This window comes from Ranitomeya variabilis, chromosome 6 (genome assembly GCF_051348905.1).
Source record: "Ranitomeya variabilis isolate aRanVar5 chromosome 6, aRanVar5.hap1, whole genome shotgun sequence".
In the NCBI taxonomy this organism is placed as follows: Eukaryota; Metazoa; Chordata; class Amphibia; order Anura; family Dendrobatidae; genus Ranitomeya; species Ranitomeya variabilis.
In genome coordinates this window covers 571,786,322-571,807,266 of record NC_135237.1, presented here as the reverse complement: position 1 = coordinate 571,807,266, position 20,945 = coordinate 571,786,322, and the positions used below count along the sequence as shown (strand labels likewise).

Here is a 20,945-nt window from a genome sequence, read left to right as displayed (position 1 = left end):
TGTTAAGGCGGATGCCCTTTCTAGGAGTTTTGAGCCTGACTCCCCTGGTAACTCTGAACCTACAGGTATCCTTAAGGATGGAGTGATATTGTCTGCCGTTTCTCCAGACCTGCGGCGGGCCTTGCAGGAGTTTCAGGCGGATAGACCTGATCGTTGCCCACCTGGTAGACTGTTTGTTCCTGATGATTGGACCAGTAAAGTCATTTCTGAGGTTCATTCTTCTGCGTTGACAGGTCATCCTGGAATCTTTGGTACCAGGGATTTGGTGGCAAGGTCCTTCTGGTGGCCTTCCCTGTTTCGAGATGTGCGAGGCTTTGTGCAGTCTTGTGACGTTTGTGCTCGGGCCAAGCCTTGTTGTTCTCGGGCTAGTGGATTGTTGTTGCCCTTGCCTATCCCGAAGAGGCCCTGGACGCACATCTCGATGGATTTTATTTCGGATCTTCCTGTTTCTCAGAAGATGTCTGTCATCTGGGTGGTGTGTGACCGTTTCTCTAAGATGGTCCATTTGGTTCCCCTGCCTAAGTTGCCTTCTTCTTCCGAGTTGGTTCCTCTGTTTTTTCAAAATGTGGTCCGTTTGCATGGTATTCCGGAGAATATCGTTTCTGACAGAGGAACCCAATTCGTGTCTAGATTTTGGCGAGCATTCTGTGCTAGGATGGGCATAGATTTGTCTTTCTCGTCTGCTTTCCATCCTCAGACTAATGGCCAGACCGAGCGGACGAATCAGACCTTGGAGACATATTTGAGGTGTTTTGTGTCTGCAGATCAGGATGATTGGGTTGCTTTTTTGCCTTTAGCGGAGTTTGCCCTCAATAATCGGGCCAGCTCTGCCACCTTGGTGTCTCCTTTTTTCTGTAATTCGGGGTTTCATCCTCGATTTTCTTCTGGTCAGGTGGAATCTTCGGATTGTCCTGGAGTGGATGCTGTGGTGGAGAGGTTGCATCAGATTTGGGGGCAGGTAGTGGACAATTTGAAGTTGTCCCAGGAGAAGACTCAGCTTTTTGCCAACCGCCGGCGTCGGGTTGGTCCTCGGCTTTGTGTTGGGGACTTGGTGTGGTTGTCTTCTCGTTTTGTCCCTATGAGGGTTTCTTCTCCTAAGTTTAAGCCTCGGTTCATCGGCCCGTACAAGATATTGGAGATTCTTAACCCTGTGTCCTTCCGTTTGGACCTCCCTGCATCTTTTTCTATTCATAATGTTTTTCATCGGTCATTGTTGCGCAGGTATGAGGTACCGGTTGTGCCTTCCGTTGAGCCTCCTGCTCCGGTGTTGGTTGAGGGCGAGTTGGAGTACGTTGTGGAAAAAATCTTGGACTCCCGTGTTTCCAGACGGAAACTCCAGTATCTGGTCAAATGGAAGGGATACGGTCAGGAGGATAATTCTTGGGTGACTGCCTCTGATGTTCATGCCTCCGATCTGGTCCGTGCCTTTCATAGGGCTCATCCTGATCGCCCTGGTGGTTCTGGTGAGGGTTCGGTGCACCCTCCTTGAGGGGGGGGTACTGTTGTGAAATTGGATTTTGGGCTCCCCCGGTGGCCACTGGTGGAATTGAACTGGTGTGCATCATCCCCTCTGTTCACCTGTTTCCATCAGGATGTGGGAGTCGCTATTTAACCTTGCTCCTCTGTCACTTCCATGCCGGTCAACATTGTAATCAGAAGCCTTTCTGTGCATGTTCCTGCTGCTAGACAACTCCCAGCTAAGTTGGACTTTAGTCCTCGTTTGTTTTTGCATTTTGTTCCAGTTCACTGCTGTAGTTTCGTTTCTGTGTCTGGAAAGCTCTTGTGATCTGAAATTGCCACTCTGATGTTATGAGTTAATACTAGAGTCTTAAAGTAATTTCAGGATGGTATTTTGATAGGGTTTTCAGCTGACCATGAAAGTGCCCTTTCTGTCTTCCTGCTATCTAGTAAGCGGACCTCAATTTTGCTAAACCTATTTTCATACTACGTTTGTCATTTCATCTAAGATCACCGCCAATATATGTGGGGGCCTCTGTCTGCCTATCGGGGAAGCTTCTCTAGAGGTGAGCCAGGACTATGTTTTCCTCTGCCAGGATTAGTTAGTCCTCCGGCCGGCGCTGCCGTCTAGGGATAAAAAACGTAGGCAACGCTACCCGGCTACTGTTAGTTGTGCGGCAGGTTTAGTTCATGGTCAGTTTAGTTTCCATCCTTCCAAGAGCTAGTACTTATGTTTTCTGGGCTATGTTCTCTTGCCATTGAGAACCATAACACATCATACTGTGTGTGGGGGAATGTACGGTGGGGACATCTTACTGTGTGTGGGGTAATGTACTGTGGAGACATCATACTGTGTGTGGGGAAATGTGCTGTGGGGACATCATACTGTGTGTGGGGGAATGTACTGTGGAGACATCATACTGTGTGTGGGGGAATGTACTATGTGGACGTCATACTTTGTGTGGGGGATGTACTGTGTGGACATCATACTGTGTGGGGGGGAATGCACTGTGGGGATATCATAGAATGTGTGGAGTAATGTACTGTGGGGACACCATACTGTGTGTGGGGATTGTACTGTGGGGACATCATACTGTGTGGGGGGAATGTACTGTGGGGACATCATACTGTGTGTGGGGAATGTATGGTGGGGATATCATACTGTGTGTGGGGAATGTACGGTGGGGACATCATACTGTGTGTGGGGAATGTACTGTGGGGGCATCATACTGTGTGTGGGGGAATGTACTGTGGGGGCATCATACTGTGTGTGGGGGAATGTACTGTGGAGACATCATACTGTGTGTGGTGGAATGTACTGTGGGGTCATCATACTGTGTGGAGGAATGTACTGTGGGGACATCATACTGTGTGTGTGGGGGAATGTACGGTGGGGACATCTTACTGTGTGTGGGGTAATGTACTGTGGAGACATCATACTGTGTGTGGGGAAATGTACTGTGGGGTCATCATACTGTGTGTGGGGGAATGTACTGTGGGGACATCATACTGTGTGTGGGGGAATGTACTGTGGGGACATCATACTGTGTGTAGGGTAATGTACTGTGGGGACATCATACTTTGTGTGGGGGAATGTACGGTGGGGATATCATACTGTGTGTGGGGGAATGTACTGTGGGGACATCATACTGTGTGTGGGGGAATGTACTGTGGGGGAATCATACTGTGTGTGGGGGAATGTACTGTGGGGACATCATACTGTGTGTGGGGGAATGTACTGTGGGGACATCATACTGTGCGTGGTGGAATGTACTGTGGGGACATCATACTGTGTGGGGGAATGTACTGTAGGGACATCATACTGTGTGTGGGGAATGTACTGTGGGGACATCATACTGTGTGTGGGGGAATGTACGGTGGGGATATCTTACTGTGTGTGGGGTAATGTACTGTGGAGACATCATACTGTGTGTGGGGAAATGTACTGTGGGGACATCATACTGTGTGTGGGGGAATGTACTGTGTGGACATCATACTGTGTGGGGGGGAATGCACTGTGGGGATATCATACAATGTGTGGGGTAATGTACTGTGGGGACACCATACTGTGTGTGGGGGAATGTACTGTGGGGACATCATACTGTGTGTGGGGGGAATGTACTGTGGGGACATCATACTGTGTGTGGGGGGAATGTACTGTGAGAATATCATACTGTGTCTGGGAATGTACTGTGGGGACATCATACTGTGTGTGGGGGGAATGTACTGTGGGGACATCATACTGTGTGTGGGAGAATGTACTGTGGGGACATAATACTGTGTGGGGGAATGTACTGTGGGGACATCATACTGTGTGTGGGGGAATGTACTGTGGGGGCATCATACTGTGCGTGGTGGAATGTACTGTGGGGACATCATACTGTGTGGGGGAATGTACTGTAGGGACATCATACTGTGTGTGGGGAATGTACTGTGGGGACATCATACCGTGTGTGGGGGAATGTACGGTGGGGACATCTTACTGTGTGTGGGGTAATGTACTGTGGAGACATCATACTGTGTGTGGGGAAATGTACTGTGGGGACATCATACTGTGTGTGGGGTAATGTACTGTGGAGACATCATACTGTGTGTGGGGGAATGTACTGTGTGGACATCATACTGTGTGGGGGGGAATGCACTGTGGGGATATCATACAATGTGTGGGGTAATGTACTGTGGGGACACTATACTGTGTGTGGGGGAATATACTGTGGGGACATCATACTGTGTGTGGGGGGAATGTACTGTGGGGACATCATACTGTGTGTGGGGGGAATGTACTGTGGGGACATCATACTGTGTGTGGGAGAATGTACTGTGGGGACATAATACTGTGTGGGGGAATGCACTGTGGGGACATCATACTGTGTGTTGGGGAATGTTCTGTGAGGATGAAGTGGGAGAGGGTAAGGTCGCCCATGTATATCCATGATCTAGCCCAGCAAAACTTCCACACTCAGATTCCATCTTAACAAACGTATCTTTACTGTTATACATTTTCCTTAACACAGCGGAACACAATAATAGACAATACAAAAATATGCCTATTCACAGAGATAACGTGTAATAATAAACTATCCCTCACTGTCCCTATCCACACGTTACCAGTTCCTTTGCTCCAGGAGGTTATCTTCCCACGTCGCAGGCCTGTCTGTCACTGCAGGGGGACACGGTCCCTCGGAGGGTCTCATGCAGTGGTTCCGCAAGCCGGGCAAAGTCCTTGACAAATCGGCGGTAATAGCCCGCTAGCCCCAGGAAAGCCTGGACTTCTTTGATGGTAATTGGTTGTGGCCACTCTCGGACAGCTGCTATCTTCTCTGGAGAGGGTTGGACACCTTCGGCCGAGATCCGGTGTCCCAGGTAATCGATCTCCTGCTGGAATAGACGACACTTGCTGGGCTTCAACTTCAAGCTGTGTCTCTTCAAGCGCTGGAACACTTTGCCAAGCTTGTGAAGATGATCCTCAAAGGTGGCGGAGTATACCACGATGTCATCAAGGTATGTCAGCGTGAATTCGAAGTTGAAATCTCCCAGACAGCGTTCCATCAGTCTCTGAAAGGTCCCTGGTGCGTTACTCAAGCCGAATGGCATCCGGTCAAACTCGTACAGGCCCATGGGAAGGATGAAGGCGGTCTTTTCTCTGTCCTTCTCACTCATGGGGACCTGCCAATATCCACTGGCCAAGTCTAGAGATGAAAAATATTTGGCCTTTTTCAGGGCATTCAGTGACTCTTCGATCCGGGGGAGTGGATAGGAGTCCCGGATCGTGCAAGCGTTCAGCTGACGGTAGTCTACGCAAAATCTCAGGGATCCATCTTTCTTTTTGACTATCACCACGGGTGCAGCCCATGGGCTCTGGCTCTCCCGCACCACTCCGGCGTGTAGCATAGATTCCAAGAGGCTTTTCACCTCCTGGTATTGTTGAGGTGGTATTTGTCGGTACCTATCGCAAATAGGGGCAGTATCGCCCGTGGGGATCTCGTGTTGGATACTGGTGGCGTACCCGAAGTCGGTGTCATGCTTTGCAAAGGAGTCTTGGTGTTCTCGCAGTAGTTTCTCCACTTGAGACACTTCCTGTTTAGTGTACTGGGACGGGTCCAGTTGCACTTTTTCCAGTAGTTTTCGCCCAATGTCTTCATCATCTACTTGAGCATTTATGGCTGAGACAGTTACCGTCCAGCCATCTTCTGTAGACGGGGTGAATTGTCCCATGGGGTTCACTTCTGTGGGTAGAGCATATACTCTGGCAAGTTGCGTGCCAGCTTCAAGGGCTACACCTACGTCTGCGGTGTTGTTCAGCCTGACAGGGACTCTTCCGTTCCTCACGACGGCTAGGGTGCGGGCGACTAGTGGGTTTAGCTTACTCCCACTTGGAGCCCTCGGCTCGATTAACACTTCAACTCCTTCAAGCTGTCGGTTGGTGTTAAGAGGCAGGGAAATGACTGTCTCTTTTTCAGCGGGCAAAGTAATTCGGGTACAGCGGGGCATTTTAATGGCTGCTAGGGGTAATTGTTCCTTTGCCATCTGTTGAAGTCCAACGGTCCGGATTACGCGCTGGAACGCCAGACGAGTCGGTTTATGTTTGGTAACTTTCTGCCAGTACTTGGGCCCTTTTCTTGTCAACAGCATAAGATCCAGGTCTTTCAAGATATTCATTCCGATTATTAGTGGGGTCTCGGAGCCTAAGCCTTCCTTTACAATGACGATTCCTCGTTTCCCTAGGTCTTGTCCGCAGGTCTTCGTATCCATCCAGGCGACTCCGGTTACTGGAATGGGTAGGTTATTAGCCGCAATTATCTTAATGGTGGTATCTGGATCACAAGCAGTTCTTGGTTTGAGGTACTTTTCATAAAACTGTTCAGAGATCGTGGTCACTTGCGACCCAGTGTCCATCAATCCTTGCACTGTAACTCCCTCCAGAATAACTTCAAGTGTAGGACTACTCGAGGCAAGAGTACTCCGTTGCTGGCTCTGTTTTTCTACACCCCATTCTCTGCCCCCCCGCTGCTCGAACCTCAGCTGCAGGGGTGTCTAGTTTAACGGCGGCCATTGTGGTGAGACCTGGCGTGGCGGCTCTGCTCGTGGATGTAGCTGATATTCTGTTCGTCGTGGTAACTGATGGTTTGTTCGTTGAGGACAACGATTCGCCCTATGACGAGGGTCACCACATGACCAACACGGTCCCGCGGGACGGCTAGGTTGCATACCCTGGTCTCTCTGTCGTTCTAGTGTTAACTGTGACACCTGTTGCTGTAAATCTGCTACCATCTGTTTCAGCTCCTCGGTGTCACTGTTGGGCTGTTTAATGTCTAATATGGATCTGCACGCAGCGCTTTGAGTCCCCACATCCATGACGGGTCCCCTAGAACGTTCTATGGCTTCCTGCTTGACTTCAGCGAAGGTGAGAGTCGGCGTCATCCGAATCAAGTCCTGTAGCGTACGGTTAAGATACTGGTCTCTCAGCCCTATAACGAATTGATCTCTCAGTACCAGATCACGAGGAGCTATGTTAGCCAGTTGTTCCCCTTTTGCACAGACTTGTTCAAGGAGTACCTGAAGGGCATTTGCATATTGGGGAATGTCCTCCCATTCAAGCTGTGTCCGTCTAAAGAACAGGTATCGCAGTGTTCCCTGGTACGTAGTAGGCCCATAGGTCTTTTCCAGCACCCGCACCAAATCCTCCAACGCACGCTGCCCCCTGACCGTCTCCAGTCTGACTGTCGTCCATGCCTCCCCTTCTAGCGTCAGTACCGCCATTTCTGCCAAGGTCTTAGGGTCAATATTATACATTTCTCCCAGTATCCGCACTTGTTCCGCCCACTCTGGTACGGGGTAGTTTCGCCCGCCAAACTTCCTGACCTGGTTTACAATGGACACCGGCGGCGGTTTCTGACTGTACACTGGGCCTGGGTGGGAATCTTGCTGGGCACAGATCCTGCCGACTACGCCAGATGAAGTGGGAGAGGGTAAGGTCGCCCATGTATATCCATGATCTGGCCCAGCAAAACTTCCACACTCAGATTCTATCTTAACAAACGTATCTTTACTGTTATACATTTTCCTTAACACAGCGGAACACAATAATAGACAATACAAAAATATGCCTATTCACAGAGATAACGTGTAATAACAAACTGTCCCTCACTGTCCCTATCCACACGTTACCAGTTCCTTTGCTCCAGGAGGTTATCTTCCCACGTCGCAGGCCTGTCTGTCACTGCAGGGGGACGCTCCAGCCGAAGAGGAAACAACAGGGATTAAACAAAACTCTGTCTCTCAGGTCCAGACTGTAGTCCTTGGGGTTCAGCCGGTAAGGGTGGAATGTTCGGCCTCTCAACAGAGGACCCGCTTACAGTTCATGTTCTCCAGGATCTGTGAAGATGTCACCGCTGAGTGCTCCGCAGTGTGGGAGCTGGGAACAATCTGGATGTCAGCTTCCGAGAGAGAGAGGTCATCCAGGCAATCTTCTATATCGCATCTACGGGAGGACGCCAGCACACACCGACCTCTCTCTGCACACACCAGTTTCCCGGGCTCTCTCTTTCCCTCTCCTTCCTGTTCACATGACACAACAGGGGGAAGTTTAGCCAATACAGTTTGTTTCTCTGTAATCACATTCGGCATAGGTATAACTTCTGGCCACACGGGGGTAGTGTCTGTCACAGATTCTATGTCAATGATAATAGAACAGTCACAGCCGGCCAGCTCACTACAGGGACATCATGCTGTGTGTGGTGGAAAGCACTGTGTGGACATCATACTGTATATGGAGGAACATACTGTGTGGATATCATACTGTGTGGGGGATTATCATACTGTATGTGGCGGGACTGTGCTGTGGGGACATCCTAATATTTATGCAGGATATCAAAGCAGTAACACACTGTGTGGTAACACTAACTGACTTCACTAGGAGCAATATTTCGGAGTGGGCACATATGCAAGATGGGCAGAGGTTACGGACGTGGTTTAGCATCTCTTTGTTATCTTTCAAAGGTGAGTGGTGCTTTCGTTAGTACTATCCAGTAAACAGAATGCGTAAGAAGAAAAAGCTTCAAAAGAATTGCTCATGATACAGAATGTTTGGGTAAACAACCAGAATAAGCCACCAACTTGTGAGTGCTTAGGTCTAAATCTGATGCAGATCTTCACTTTCTATCCGCAAAGTGGCTTTCCTGGCCAGCAGCTGTGCTAGGAACGGCAACACAGATCCACTCAAGTGAACATGCCGTGGGGACTGTGTGCCTTCTACCATTTGGAATCCCATCGATCAGAATGTAATGGCACAACATAAAAAATATAATAAATGAGGACGTCATTATGATATTACATGTGTCATTTACAAGACACATTTGTGTAACTTCTTATCTTTCCTGTTATCAGGGAACGGCTGTGATCCCCTACCTCACATCAGTCCTACAAGACCCATCTCAGTGGGAAACTCCTGAAGTGTTCAACCCCGAACATTTCCTGGATGAAGAAGGGCAGTTCCGCAACAGGTTGGCGTTCATGGTGTTCTCAACAGGTAAGAACCAAAGATAAAAAGGTGAAAGCGAGGATAAGAAGTGAAATGAGGAATCTGATATTGTGCAGAAAGTGAAGAATTCTAGTTATCGGTAGTAGATAACAGAAGCAGCAGCTTTTCTGACTCTTGAATCTATTCCCAATCAAAAAAATGTCCCCGGTTCCCGACAAAGTCTGTTTTCACCTTCCTGACCAGGCCACAATCTTACATTCCGACATGTTTCACTTTATGTGTTAATAACTCTGGAGCTTCAACATATCCAGGTGATTCTGAGACAGTTTTTTCGTAGCACATTGCAGTTCATGATAGAATTATTAAATCAGGAGGAATAACCGAACAATAAGGTATAAAAAATGATGACGGGACCGTAGTTATAAAGAGTAAAAAAATATTCATTGAGAAAAAAAGAAGGGATAAAAAGGTGGCACTGACAGCACACAGTGATTGCCTGCACACACAGGTGACCAGGCATCACTGACAAGATAAAAGACCAAAAATACCAAGTGACAAAACAATACAAAATGGTAGTAATATGAAATAAAATATACAAGTTGTGCATATAAAGGTACAATTGTAAAGGGTACGAAGCCTGTAAATGACATATCAACAATTGTAGAGAATGTATATACAGTGCGTCTGTAAAGTCATGGTGCACTTTTAGAGTTTACATTTCGGCACCCTTTCTCTGGCCCTGTAATGTCAGACCTGTTCATGAGGAGAGATAACAAGAATCAATCAAACAACACAAATTCATTTAAGCTGTTGCTGAGCCCCCAGTCAGATTAACCCCTAATAAACTGAACTCTGATTAATACACTGCCAGGTCTGTGACGTCATGCAGCCACAAGCTTATGCTATCGTTTGGATGTGTGTAGGGCAACAAATGGAGCCCACATCGAACTGCACTGAATAGGTATGAAACTGGGAGAGTTTATCTTTTTTTATTTGGAGCAGATTTCACATTTCTATCGTTTTTTGTTGCTTTCCAGTGACTGGTCAAAAGTGCACCATGACTTTACGGACACACTGTATATCGTCAAAAATATATCAATGATATATGCTCCAACATGAAGTGCGTGTGTCTCACTTTAAAAATTAAGTTAAGGGTCCATAGAAGGTAGTCGTATATGCTGTGACCGTATGCAGACTATAATGAAGAAACAAAAAGATAGCCAGGGAGATACACAGGTGGTAACAGTGTTGTATGGTTGGTGTATAATGGGAAATGGCACTTGAAAAAATAGTGGTAGAACAGGGACAATGGGTATATACAGATATAAGACCACAATGGGTAATCACTAAAGAATGTATATGTGCAGATAAGTGGGGAAGAACTGTATATAGTTGTCCACAGTGAAAGAGTAAAACTATTTATTTATACAGTGCCATAATGTAGACCTGAGAGATGGTGCACGGAGGGACTTTTTGAATACAAATATAAATCTGTAAATCTGTGGATCTAGTTTCAATTCCAGATCATGCATGCTCACCTGGGCAGGCTGTGCACGGCAGGCTGAACACTAGAGAGGCCGGGTGAGTGCACAATGGACGGCTGCAGCTCCGACCGCTGGTGCCTAGGCCTATAATGCTGGAACTGGAATGAACGTTTAAGAATCAGAAAAACCCTGCGGGATATTCCAGGCGCTGTCAGTGGGTGACGGATGTCCAAAGTCAGGAAGATAAAGATTTTCATTTATTGTATTACACGTTTCGGAGTTTATTACACTCCTTCCTCAGATACATTAAAACGACATCACCTCTGACTTTAAAAGGGTCAATGATGATGTTACAATCAGCATCACACATGATAAACAACAATGAATTTCACAGCAGTTAGTTAATGTAAAACAAGTCTAAATATTACTAACAGTAATCACCACCAAATTGTAACTCCTTAGAGTAGTTATATTAACTAGTGATGAGCGAATATACTCGTTACTCGAGATTTCTCGAGCACGCTCAGGAGTCCTCTGAGTATTTTTTAGTGCTCGGAGATTTTGTTTTCCTCACCTCAGCTGAATGTTTTACATCTGTTAGCCAGCATAAGTACATGTGGGGATTCCCTAGCAACCAGGCAACCCCCACATGTACTTATGCCGGCTAACAGATGGTAATCATTCAGCTGCGGCAAGAAAAACTAAATCTCCGAGCACTTAAAGATACTCGGAGGACTCCTGAGCGTGCTCGAGAAATCTCAAGTAACGAGTATATTCGCTCATCACTATTATTAACGTATAGACATAAAAACAAAATGAGATTTTTTGTTTCCATTTATTGTTGTTTATCATGTGTGATGCTGATTGTAACCTCATCGCTGACCCTTTTAACCCTCTTCACCCCGAAGCCCGTTTCCACCTTCCTGATCAGGCCAATTTTTACAATTCTGACCACTGTCATTTTATGAGGTCAGAACTCTTGAACGCTCCAAAGGATCCCGGTGATTCTAAGACTGTTTTTTCTAGTGACACATTGTACTTTATAATAGTGGTAAAATTTCCTCGATATTACTTGCATTTATTTGTTAAAAAAAAAAAGGAAATTTGTCGACAATGTTGAAAATTTTGCAATTTTCAAACTTTTAATTTTTATGCCCTTAAATCAGAGTCATGTCACACAAAATAGTTAATAAATAACATTTCCCGCATGTCTACTTTACATCAGCACAATTTTGGAAACATAGTTGTTTTTTTTTGTTAGGAAGTTATAAGGGTTAAAAGTTGGCCAGCGATTTCTCATTTTTACAACAAAATAGGGACCACCTCACATTTGAGGTGACTTTGAGGGGTCTATATGACCGAAAATACCCAAAAATGACACCATTCTAAAAACTGCACCCCTCAAGGCGCGCAAAACCACATTCAAGAAGTTTATTAATCCTTCAGGTGCTTCACAGGAATTTTTGGAATGTGGAAGAAAAAAATAAACATTTACTTTTCTTTCACAAACATTTTCCTTTAGACCTATTTTTTTTTCTTTTGCAAGGGATCAGGAGAAAATGGACAATACACATTGTTATGAAATTTCTCCTGAGCATGCCGATACCCCATATGTGGGTGAAATCTACTGTTTGGGAGCACGGCAGAGCTTGGAAGGGAAGGAGCGCCGTTTTACTCTTTGAATATAAAATTTGCTGGCATAATCAGTAGTCACCATGTCGCATTCAGAGAGTCCCTGATGTGCCTCAACAGTGGAAACCCCCCACAAGTGACACCATTTTGCAAACTAGACCCTTTAGGGAACTTATCTAGATGTGTATTGAGCACCTTGAACCCCCAGATGCTTCACAGAAGTGTATAACGTTAAGCTGTGAAAAACAAAATCACATTTTTCCCAGATAAATCTTTTTTAGCTCAAAATTTTGCATTTTCATTAGGGTAACAAGAGAAATTGATCCATACAATTTGTTGTCCAATTTCTCCTGAGTGCGCAGATACCCAACATGTGGAGGAAAACAACTGTTTGGGTGCACGGCAGAGCTTGGAAGGGAAGGAGCGCCTTTTGACTTTTTGAATGTAAAATTTGCTGGACTAATGAGCGGATGCCATGTAGCGTTTGGAGAGCCCCTGATGTGCCTAAACAGTGGAAACCCCCCACAACTGACCCTATTTAGGAAATAATAACCCTTTGGGAATTTATCTACAGATGTAGTGACGATTTTGACTCAATGGGTGTTTTCCAGAAACAAACAGCAGTGGATGTTGCTGAGTGAAAATTACAAAGTGACATTGTAGTGACCAGTACGCTGTAGTGACCATTACATTATGCCCAGCTCATGCTTCTGGAAACACGCACCTGTAAACTAGGCGGGCTCTTATCACTACAGAAATGCCAAACATGTAGGCGCTAAATGTTGTTTAGAGACACTGGGGTTCAGAAGGGAGAGGGGGCATTTGGATTTGGGAGTGCAGAATTTGCTGAATGTCTTTTAGGAAGCGTGAAGCCATTTCACTTTTCCAGAGCCTTTGTGCTACCAGTAAGGTGGAAGTCCCCTATATTTCCGTTAAGAGATGACAGACCTGAGTGGGGACTTGCTTTTTTTGTGGATTGAGTTGAAGCTTTTATTGGGAACATTTTACATAATGGTAGGGATCACATTTATCCGTCGCTCTGCGCTGAGCACTTTTGGGGTTTCCATCTAAATTTCTGAGTGACGTGACAGATGAAACCTCCTGAGGGATTCATTCACGATAGTGAGGCAGCAGAGTTACTCTGGACTCTATCTGGCCTCTGTTCAGCGGTGTCCTTTTCATAAGTGCACAAAACTGTAGCCGACGGCACTTTTATGCAATCCTAAAAAGACGGACACTGCCGGATCACAGGTCCTATGGTGTCCGCACTGCCTCCATCTGCCTCATTATAGGGAATTTTCTGCCAGGGGTTCTGTCTGAATCACGTATTTCAGAGATTTACACAGAAACCCCGGTGTAAGCGCTCAGCGCAGAGCACAGGATAAATGTAAGCCGAGCCTTACTGCAGTCTTTGGGAGGCAGAAAGAAAAAAATGAACAGCAGGTGAAGAATTGGTTTTATTTATGTTTTACGCCGTTCCTAGTGTGGTATAAGTGATTAGGTGACTTTATTCTTCGGGTCGATGCGATTGCAACGATACCAGATTTATATCGGGCTTTTATGTTTGGCTGCTGTCACACACTGAAAGAAGCTTTTTATTGCGAAAACTAGTTTTTGCATCACCATATTTTGAGAGCTCTCAAATATCATACCTCCCAACTTTTGAAGATGGGAAAGAGGGACAAAGTTTGCGGCGCGCAAATTTTAGGCCACGCCTCTGACCACACCCATTCATAATTAGTCACACCCATATCCACGTCCCAAGCACACCCATTTAGCACTGCTGATCACACTGTTTCATATACAATAGTTATAAACAAAAAAATATGGCCACACAGTGCTCCATACTGTATAATGGCCACACATGAGGCTCCATACTGTATAATGAACACACATGACGCTCCATACTGTATAATGACCGTACATGATGCTCCATACTGTATAATGGCCGCACATGATGCTCCATACTGTATAATGAACACACATGACGCTCCATACTGTATAATGACCGCATGCATACTGTATAATGGCCGCACATGATGCTCCATACTGTATAATGGCCGCACATGATGCTCCATACTGTATAATGACCGCACATGATGCTCCATACTGTATAATGACCGCACATGATGCTCCATACTGTATAATGACCGCACATGATGCTCCATACTGTATAATGACCGCACATGATGCTCCATACTGTATAATGACCGCATGCATACTGTATAATGGCCGCACATGATGCTCCATACTGTATAATGAACGCACATGACGCTCCATACTGTATAATGACCGCACATGATGCTCCATATTGTATAATGACCGCACATGATGCTCCATACTGTATACTGGCTGCACATGATGCTCCATATTGTATAATGACCGCACATGATGCTCCATACTGTATAATGACTGCACATGATGCTCCATGCTGTATAATGACCCCACATGATGCTCCATACTGTATTATGGCCACAGTTCTCCATACTGTATAATGACATACAGGCACGCAGCTCACACACATGCAGCATCACACACACAGTATCACACATACACACGCAGCATCACAAACGCAGCTCACAAACACATGCAGCCATCACACACACACACAGCCATCACACACACACGCAGTCATCACACACACACACGCAGCCATCACACACACACACACAGCCATCACACACACACGCAGTCATCACACACACACGCAGTCATCACACACACACACGCAGTCATCACACACACACACGCAGCCATCACACACACACACACAGCCATCACACACACACGCAGTCATCACACACACGCAGCCATCACACACACACACGCAGCCATCACACACACACACGCAGCCATCACACACACACACACACACGCAGCCATCACACACACACACACGCAGCCATCACACACACACACACACGCAGCCATCACACACACACACACGCAGCCATCACACACACACGCAGCCATCACACACACACGCAGCCATCACACACACACGCAGCCATCACACACACACGCAGCCATCACACACACACACACACACACACACGCAGCCATCACACACACACACACGCAGCCATCACACACATGCAGCCATCACACACACCCAGCCATCACACACACCCAGCCATCACACACACACACACCCAGCCATCACACACACACACACACACCCAGCCATCACACACACACACCCAGCCATCACACACACCCATCACACACACCCAGCCATCACACACACACACCCAGCCATCACACACACACACCCAGCCATCACACACACCCAGCCATCACACACACCAGATACCTCATACACACATGACACACACACAAATGCAGCATCACACATCTCACACACACACACACATCACACACACACACAATCTCCTCTGTGGTGCAGGGGCGGCTGATCTGTCCATGTGCAGCTCTTCAGTTTCTCCGGCTGCTCACAGCTCTGCACTGTCCCGGCACCTCCCCCGTCTCTCCTTCTCTGCCGGGATAGCAGCTAAGAGCAGGAGACGCCAGAGCTCTGTGCACACACCTCAGGTAGTGAGTCGCTGACCTCTCATCTTGATCGCTGCTGGCTCTCTTCCTCAGCGTGGCAGCGCCGCACACACAGGGGGCGGGGGCGGGGGCGGGGGCGGGGGAGGGAATCGGTCGGGAGGAGACCCAGCATGTATAAGAAAAAAAAAACAGCCACAAACCTAATCGGGCTCTCTCTACGTCCCGGAAGTGGGCGGGGCTTCACCGGCGGCCGCAAATTCGGGATTTTAAATGCCCGAAGCGGGACAGCGGGACCCCGGTGCCAAAGCGGGACTGTCACGCTGAAATCGGGACGGTTGGGAGGTATGCAAATATTGAGAGCCATGTTATGGCTTGTTTTTTTGCGGGACGAGCTGACTTTTTTATTGTTACCATTTTTGGGCACATGACATTTTTGATCGCTTTCTATTCCGATTTTCAGGGGACAGAATGAACAAAAACCAGCAATTCGGGAATTGCTTTTATTTTTTTAATACCTTTCTGCGTGTGGTAAAATTGGTAGGACCGTTTTATTCTTCGGGTCAGTGGGATTACAGCGATACCTCATTTATATCTTTTTTTATGTTTTGGTGCTTTTACACAATAAAAACAATTTTATAGAAAAAATAATAATTTTTGCATCGCTCTATTCTGAGAGCTATAACTTTTTTATTTTTCTGCTGATGGAGCTGTATTGTGGCTTGTTTTTTATGGGACAAGATGACGTTTTCAGCGGTACCATTTTTATTTACATCTGTATTTTTTATCGCGTTTTATTGCAATTTTTGTTTGGCGGTATGATGATAAAGCACTGTTTTTTCCTTGTTTTTTACTTATTTTTTTTACGGTGTTCATTGAAGGGGTTAACTAGTAGGATATTTTTATAGAGCGGGTCATTACGGACGCGGCAATACCAAATATTGTTTGATTTTTTACTTACATAAATGTATTTATTGGAAAAATATATTTTGCTTCTTTATTTAGGATTTATTTAGGATATTTTTACACATTCTAATATTTTTTACTTTTTTACATTGTCCCAGTAACAGACATTACTATATAATGTCAGATTGCTGATCTGACACTTTGCACTGCTAGTATCAGATCAGCGATCTGACAGGCAGGGAAGGTTCTGCTCTCAGGAGGCGCTCAAAAGCCCCCTCCCTGCAGAACCCGGAAGGACCCCGTGGCCATCTTGGAGTCGGGGATCCACATGGAGACCACCAAAACAATGCGATCGCATTGCGATGTTCTGGTGGGAGCCCCCTCCCTGCGCGATGCTTCTCTATTCCACTATCACTACTGACAACGGCATCAGAGGGGTTAAATGCCCGCGATCGGTGCTCGCACCCGATCGCCGTGGCACTCAGCGTGAGGCCGTGCAATCTTTGCACCTTACTTGTACTGCTGTTTGCAGGAACGCACCCCCCGCAGAGCAGTACTAGTACGGCACATGTCGGGAAGGGGTTAAAGTCAGAGGTGATTTCGTTTTAATGTATCTGAGAAAGGAGTTGGATAAACTCCAAAACACGTAATACAATAAAAAAAATCTTCATCTACCTGACTTTGGATATCTGTTATCCACTGGCAAAGCCTGGAATATCCCGCAAGTTTTTCTCTGAGTCTCAAATGTTCTATTTCACTTTTGGACACAGATTTTTCAAGCATGGTTTGCGGATTTAATTTCAAGAACCCCTAAGTGCCAGAACACCAGAAACCCCCTCACGTGAACCCATTTTGGAATTTACACCCCTCTGAGATTTCATCTACAGGTGTTGTGACCATTTTGACTCATGGATGTTTTTCAGAAACAAGCATGCAGTGGACATTGCAGAGTGAAAATTGCAAATATTCCATTGTAGTGCTGTTGGAGCGCCCGCTAGGGCTGTGGGGCACTCGGGCTGGGTCCGACGGTTCTTAAAGGGGTGGTCATGGCAGCAGTGACCCAGTCCGTGGCCCAGGGCATCCAAGGTCAGTTAAAGAGGAATAAAGCTTATAGGGGAATTGTTTGTGACGCCACCTGTGGTACTCGGTTAGGGATGGCCGACTCTGCTTAAAGAAACCGCTGGGGCTGATGGTGATGCAGCCGAGTTGTCACAGCTCTCCACAGGTAGAGCTTAGTCCCAGGGCAGTTAAGATACTAAAGTCTATGATGATGAATGTAGTGATGCAGGGCAGGTGACGCAGTAATAATTCAGGGGACACAGTGGGGTACAGTTTCCACACTTTTACTCAGTTCTTAGATACTGTCCCAGCAGGGGTGCTGTGTCCTCTGGGTCTGTGGTCCAGCCAGCTCTCAGGTAATTTGCCAGAACCCCCTTCTTATGTTCCTTTCCTGGCCATCTTGCTGCGCTGGCTCCCACCTCTCCTGCCCTGCGCCTTCACAAACAGTGTCCCAAGCCAGCAGCCTGGGATCTTGTTGGGCACGTCTTTCTGGTCCCCTTGATTCTATGTGGCTGCCTTTTCAGTGAATGTATGTGGATTTGGCTGTGGCACATACAGATACCACAGCCTCCAGCTTGCTAGCTGAGCCTTGTAGTTCTCCACTAGTCTTGGGGGCTGGTTCCTCCACTGTGACCTGGTCCCTCCACCCAACTACAGTCATCATGGATACGGGCCCCACGGATGGATTCCTCACTACCCATGCCCCTAGGACCCCTTCTTTCTTTTCTCTCTAGCTTCACCTTTCTCTAGCTCCCTTTCTCTGGGAGCTCCTTTCTGCATGTCTCACTCCATCTACTTCCTCTCACAGACTGACCACTTTCCCTCCATCACTACTCTTCCTGCCTGAGTGAGATCCCACCCCTTTCTCTAGGGTCTGCCCATCATGCCAGGCTAAAGTAATGTGATGTTGGATGCAAGTGCGTGGGTCCAGGGCGGTGTCCTCTCCTTACCTGAGAGCGGAGTCCCTCACCTCTGAATGAGGTGCAGTACCTCTGTGGTGACTAGACCCTCAGGGGTGCCACAGTGTCACGTGTTTACCACAACAGAGAGGAGCCAGAAGACTGCAGCACCTGATTGCTCCTACTCCTGCACTGAGAAGAAGCACTTCACCTTCTTTTTAAATGATGTTAATTTATTTTGGCAGAAATGGGGTTAATTGGCCATGTTGGGAGCTCTGGGAGTCTGAGCTCTCAGTTGAGCTCATTTAGCTACTCTTATCCCCTTTATAATCTGGGTCCTGATTGAAAACCATGTCAGAGATAGTCTGTGGGGAGAAGAGAACAGATGGAGGGCTGACACAGGAGTTAAGGCAAGGGTGGCGGTCCCTGCATTTTGACCTTCAGAAGTATCCTGGGGAATAGGGCGAGCTAGGGCACCCCCTAGTGTTAGGGACAGGGAAGGAGCTCCTGTTCCTGGGTCACCCAACAGCTGAGTCGTGACATTAGCTCTGACCGTAACCATTTTTTATTCCATTATGGATCCCATTACCGCTCTGACAGGGCAACTGCAGCAGCTCAGTCTGGAGGTGGCAGATTTTCGCACCGTTGTTTTGCAACACCCTAATACATCTGGTGTAGGAATTATGTGTAGAAATCATGTCTCCCAGGCAAATCGTAGTGGAGCCCAAGATCGCTTTGCCTGACAGGTTTGCTAACAAGTTTGCTGTTTTCAAACTGTACTGCATTTTCTCTCCCGTCTGACTGCTGGTCGCTTCAGGCGGTAGAGGAATTTTTTCTGGCACTGGGCCTTACATACGACGACCACGACCACGTCTCCTTGGCTGAGTCCACACTGCGCCAACATCAGCAAGGAGACCGGCCAGTGGAAGAGTATTGCTCTGAGTTTCAGAGGTGGGCCAAGGACACTAAGTGGAATGACCCTGCACTCCGTAGCCAGTTCCGTGAGGGGCTTATGCAGCGCCCCAGAGTCCTGGTCGTTGCAGTACTGATGCTCCGCCGCTAAGGGAGGCTATGGTACGTCTGATGGCACTGAAGGAGTTCATCTGACCAGGTATCACAGACACCAATACACTTCACAGTCTGGCCTCCAGGGGGAGCTAAGGGTGCTATGTATTAGGCCACTCCTCACAATCTGGTAAAACTGGGGGTTAGATTGGAAGTTAGAAAGAAGCTGACTGGGTTGGAACCAGGCAACATCCTGTGGCAGAGGGTGTTGCAGGGGAAGATTCAGGGGGGTCCCTGTCAGGGGTGGGATCCTGACAGAGGCCTAGCGAACAGAAAGAACGTTACGGGACCGCGCCTGCACTTCATCGCGGCGGTACCCCAAGAAAGGACAAGAAGCGAGGTTTATTGTGCTGAGTGAGAAACGAGATCAATGCAACAAGGAGAAATACCAGTAGGAGTCATGCTGTAAGACGAGGCAACATCCTACTGAGGCGCGCAGCCGGTGGCCGGAAACGCCGAGGAAGTATTGAGCTCCAGGCCTTACTTCAAACCTACGGCAGGACAGTCAGTTATAGGCGGGCTGTCTCACTCAAATCACCTAAGAAGACATAGGGGGCAACAGTTGGAGAGGGGCGACACTAGGGTCCCGGAAGAGCTCTGAGCCTACCCGTCATACGGGTGCGTCCTAGCCATATCATCTGGGGGGACGAAGAAGAACATCAAAATCGAGTTGTGAGGGAACTTCAGAAACAGACACAACAGTTGTGGGGACTATCCCGTAAGCACAGCAGGGGAGGACCACAACACACAAGCGCTAGAAGGTAGGCACAGATTTCCACCTGCAAAGGGAACTCTGGAGGTGACATCGGACCGGCCGGACTCCCGCAGCCCGGTTAACCGTATTCCGGACTGAGGATCCTGAAGCCTTCAGTAAAGAGGTAAAGAGACTGCAACCTGGTGTCCTCGTTATTTACTGCGACCTGCACCGCACCACAACCTTATCACATTCTCAACTTTCACTGGACGCCCCTCAGCAGGGTCACGGACCGGTCCCAGCCATCGTGACAACCCCAGAACCGAGACGTAGCGGCCCGGTACCGGGTGCCCCTCGGCCCTGCGGCAGTGGGGGCGCTCCACTTACAGTAAGAGTGAAGGATGCTTTAGCCCTGCATGAGACTCCAGTCTCCCATGGGGCAGCCATGTCTCTGGCAATCCGGATTTATTGCTATCTTCGCCAGAGATATAGGGAGACACCCCTGTATGCGGGAGGTCTGGGGCCAAGGGAGATCAGGATAGAGTCAACTGAGAAACCCATGCAGGTGGGTGCGGCAACTCTCTCTGAAAAACTGTCTGATTTTCAACGAAAAGGGTGAGTATAACGTGTACTTCCTGATCTCACAGTAAACAGCCACTGGAAAACTAAGTGGCTTGGGTTGCTTGGAAATTAGAAACCTGGGTTTACTCATCATCGCCGTGGGTAGGACAATTTTTTCTGCCAGCTGAGATTCACCTGGG

General features: G+C 47.5%; 1 protein-coding gene across 1 annotated transcript in view; it reads left to right on the top strand.

The window, feature by feature from the left end:
- Window positions 1-20,945, top strand: part of LOC143783132 (cytochrome P450 2C20-like) — a 225,111-nt gene that overhangs the window by 160,570 nt on the left and 43,596 nt on the right. The window contains exon 9 of the mRNA XM_077271429.1: window positions 8,845-8,986. Coding sequence (XP_077127544.1) covers window positions 8,845-8,986 — 142 coding nt within the window. The remainder of the gene's footprint in view (window positions 1-8,844; window positions 8,987-20,945) is intronic.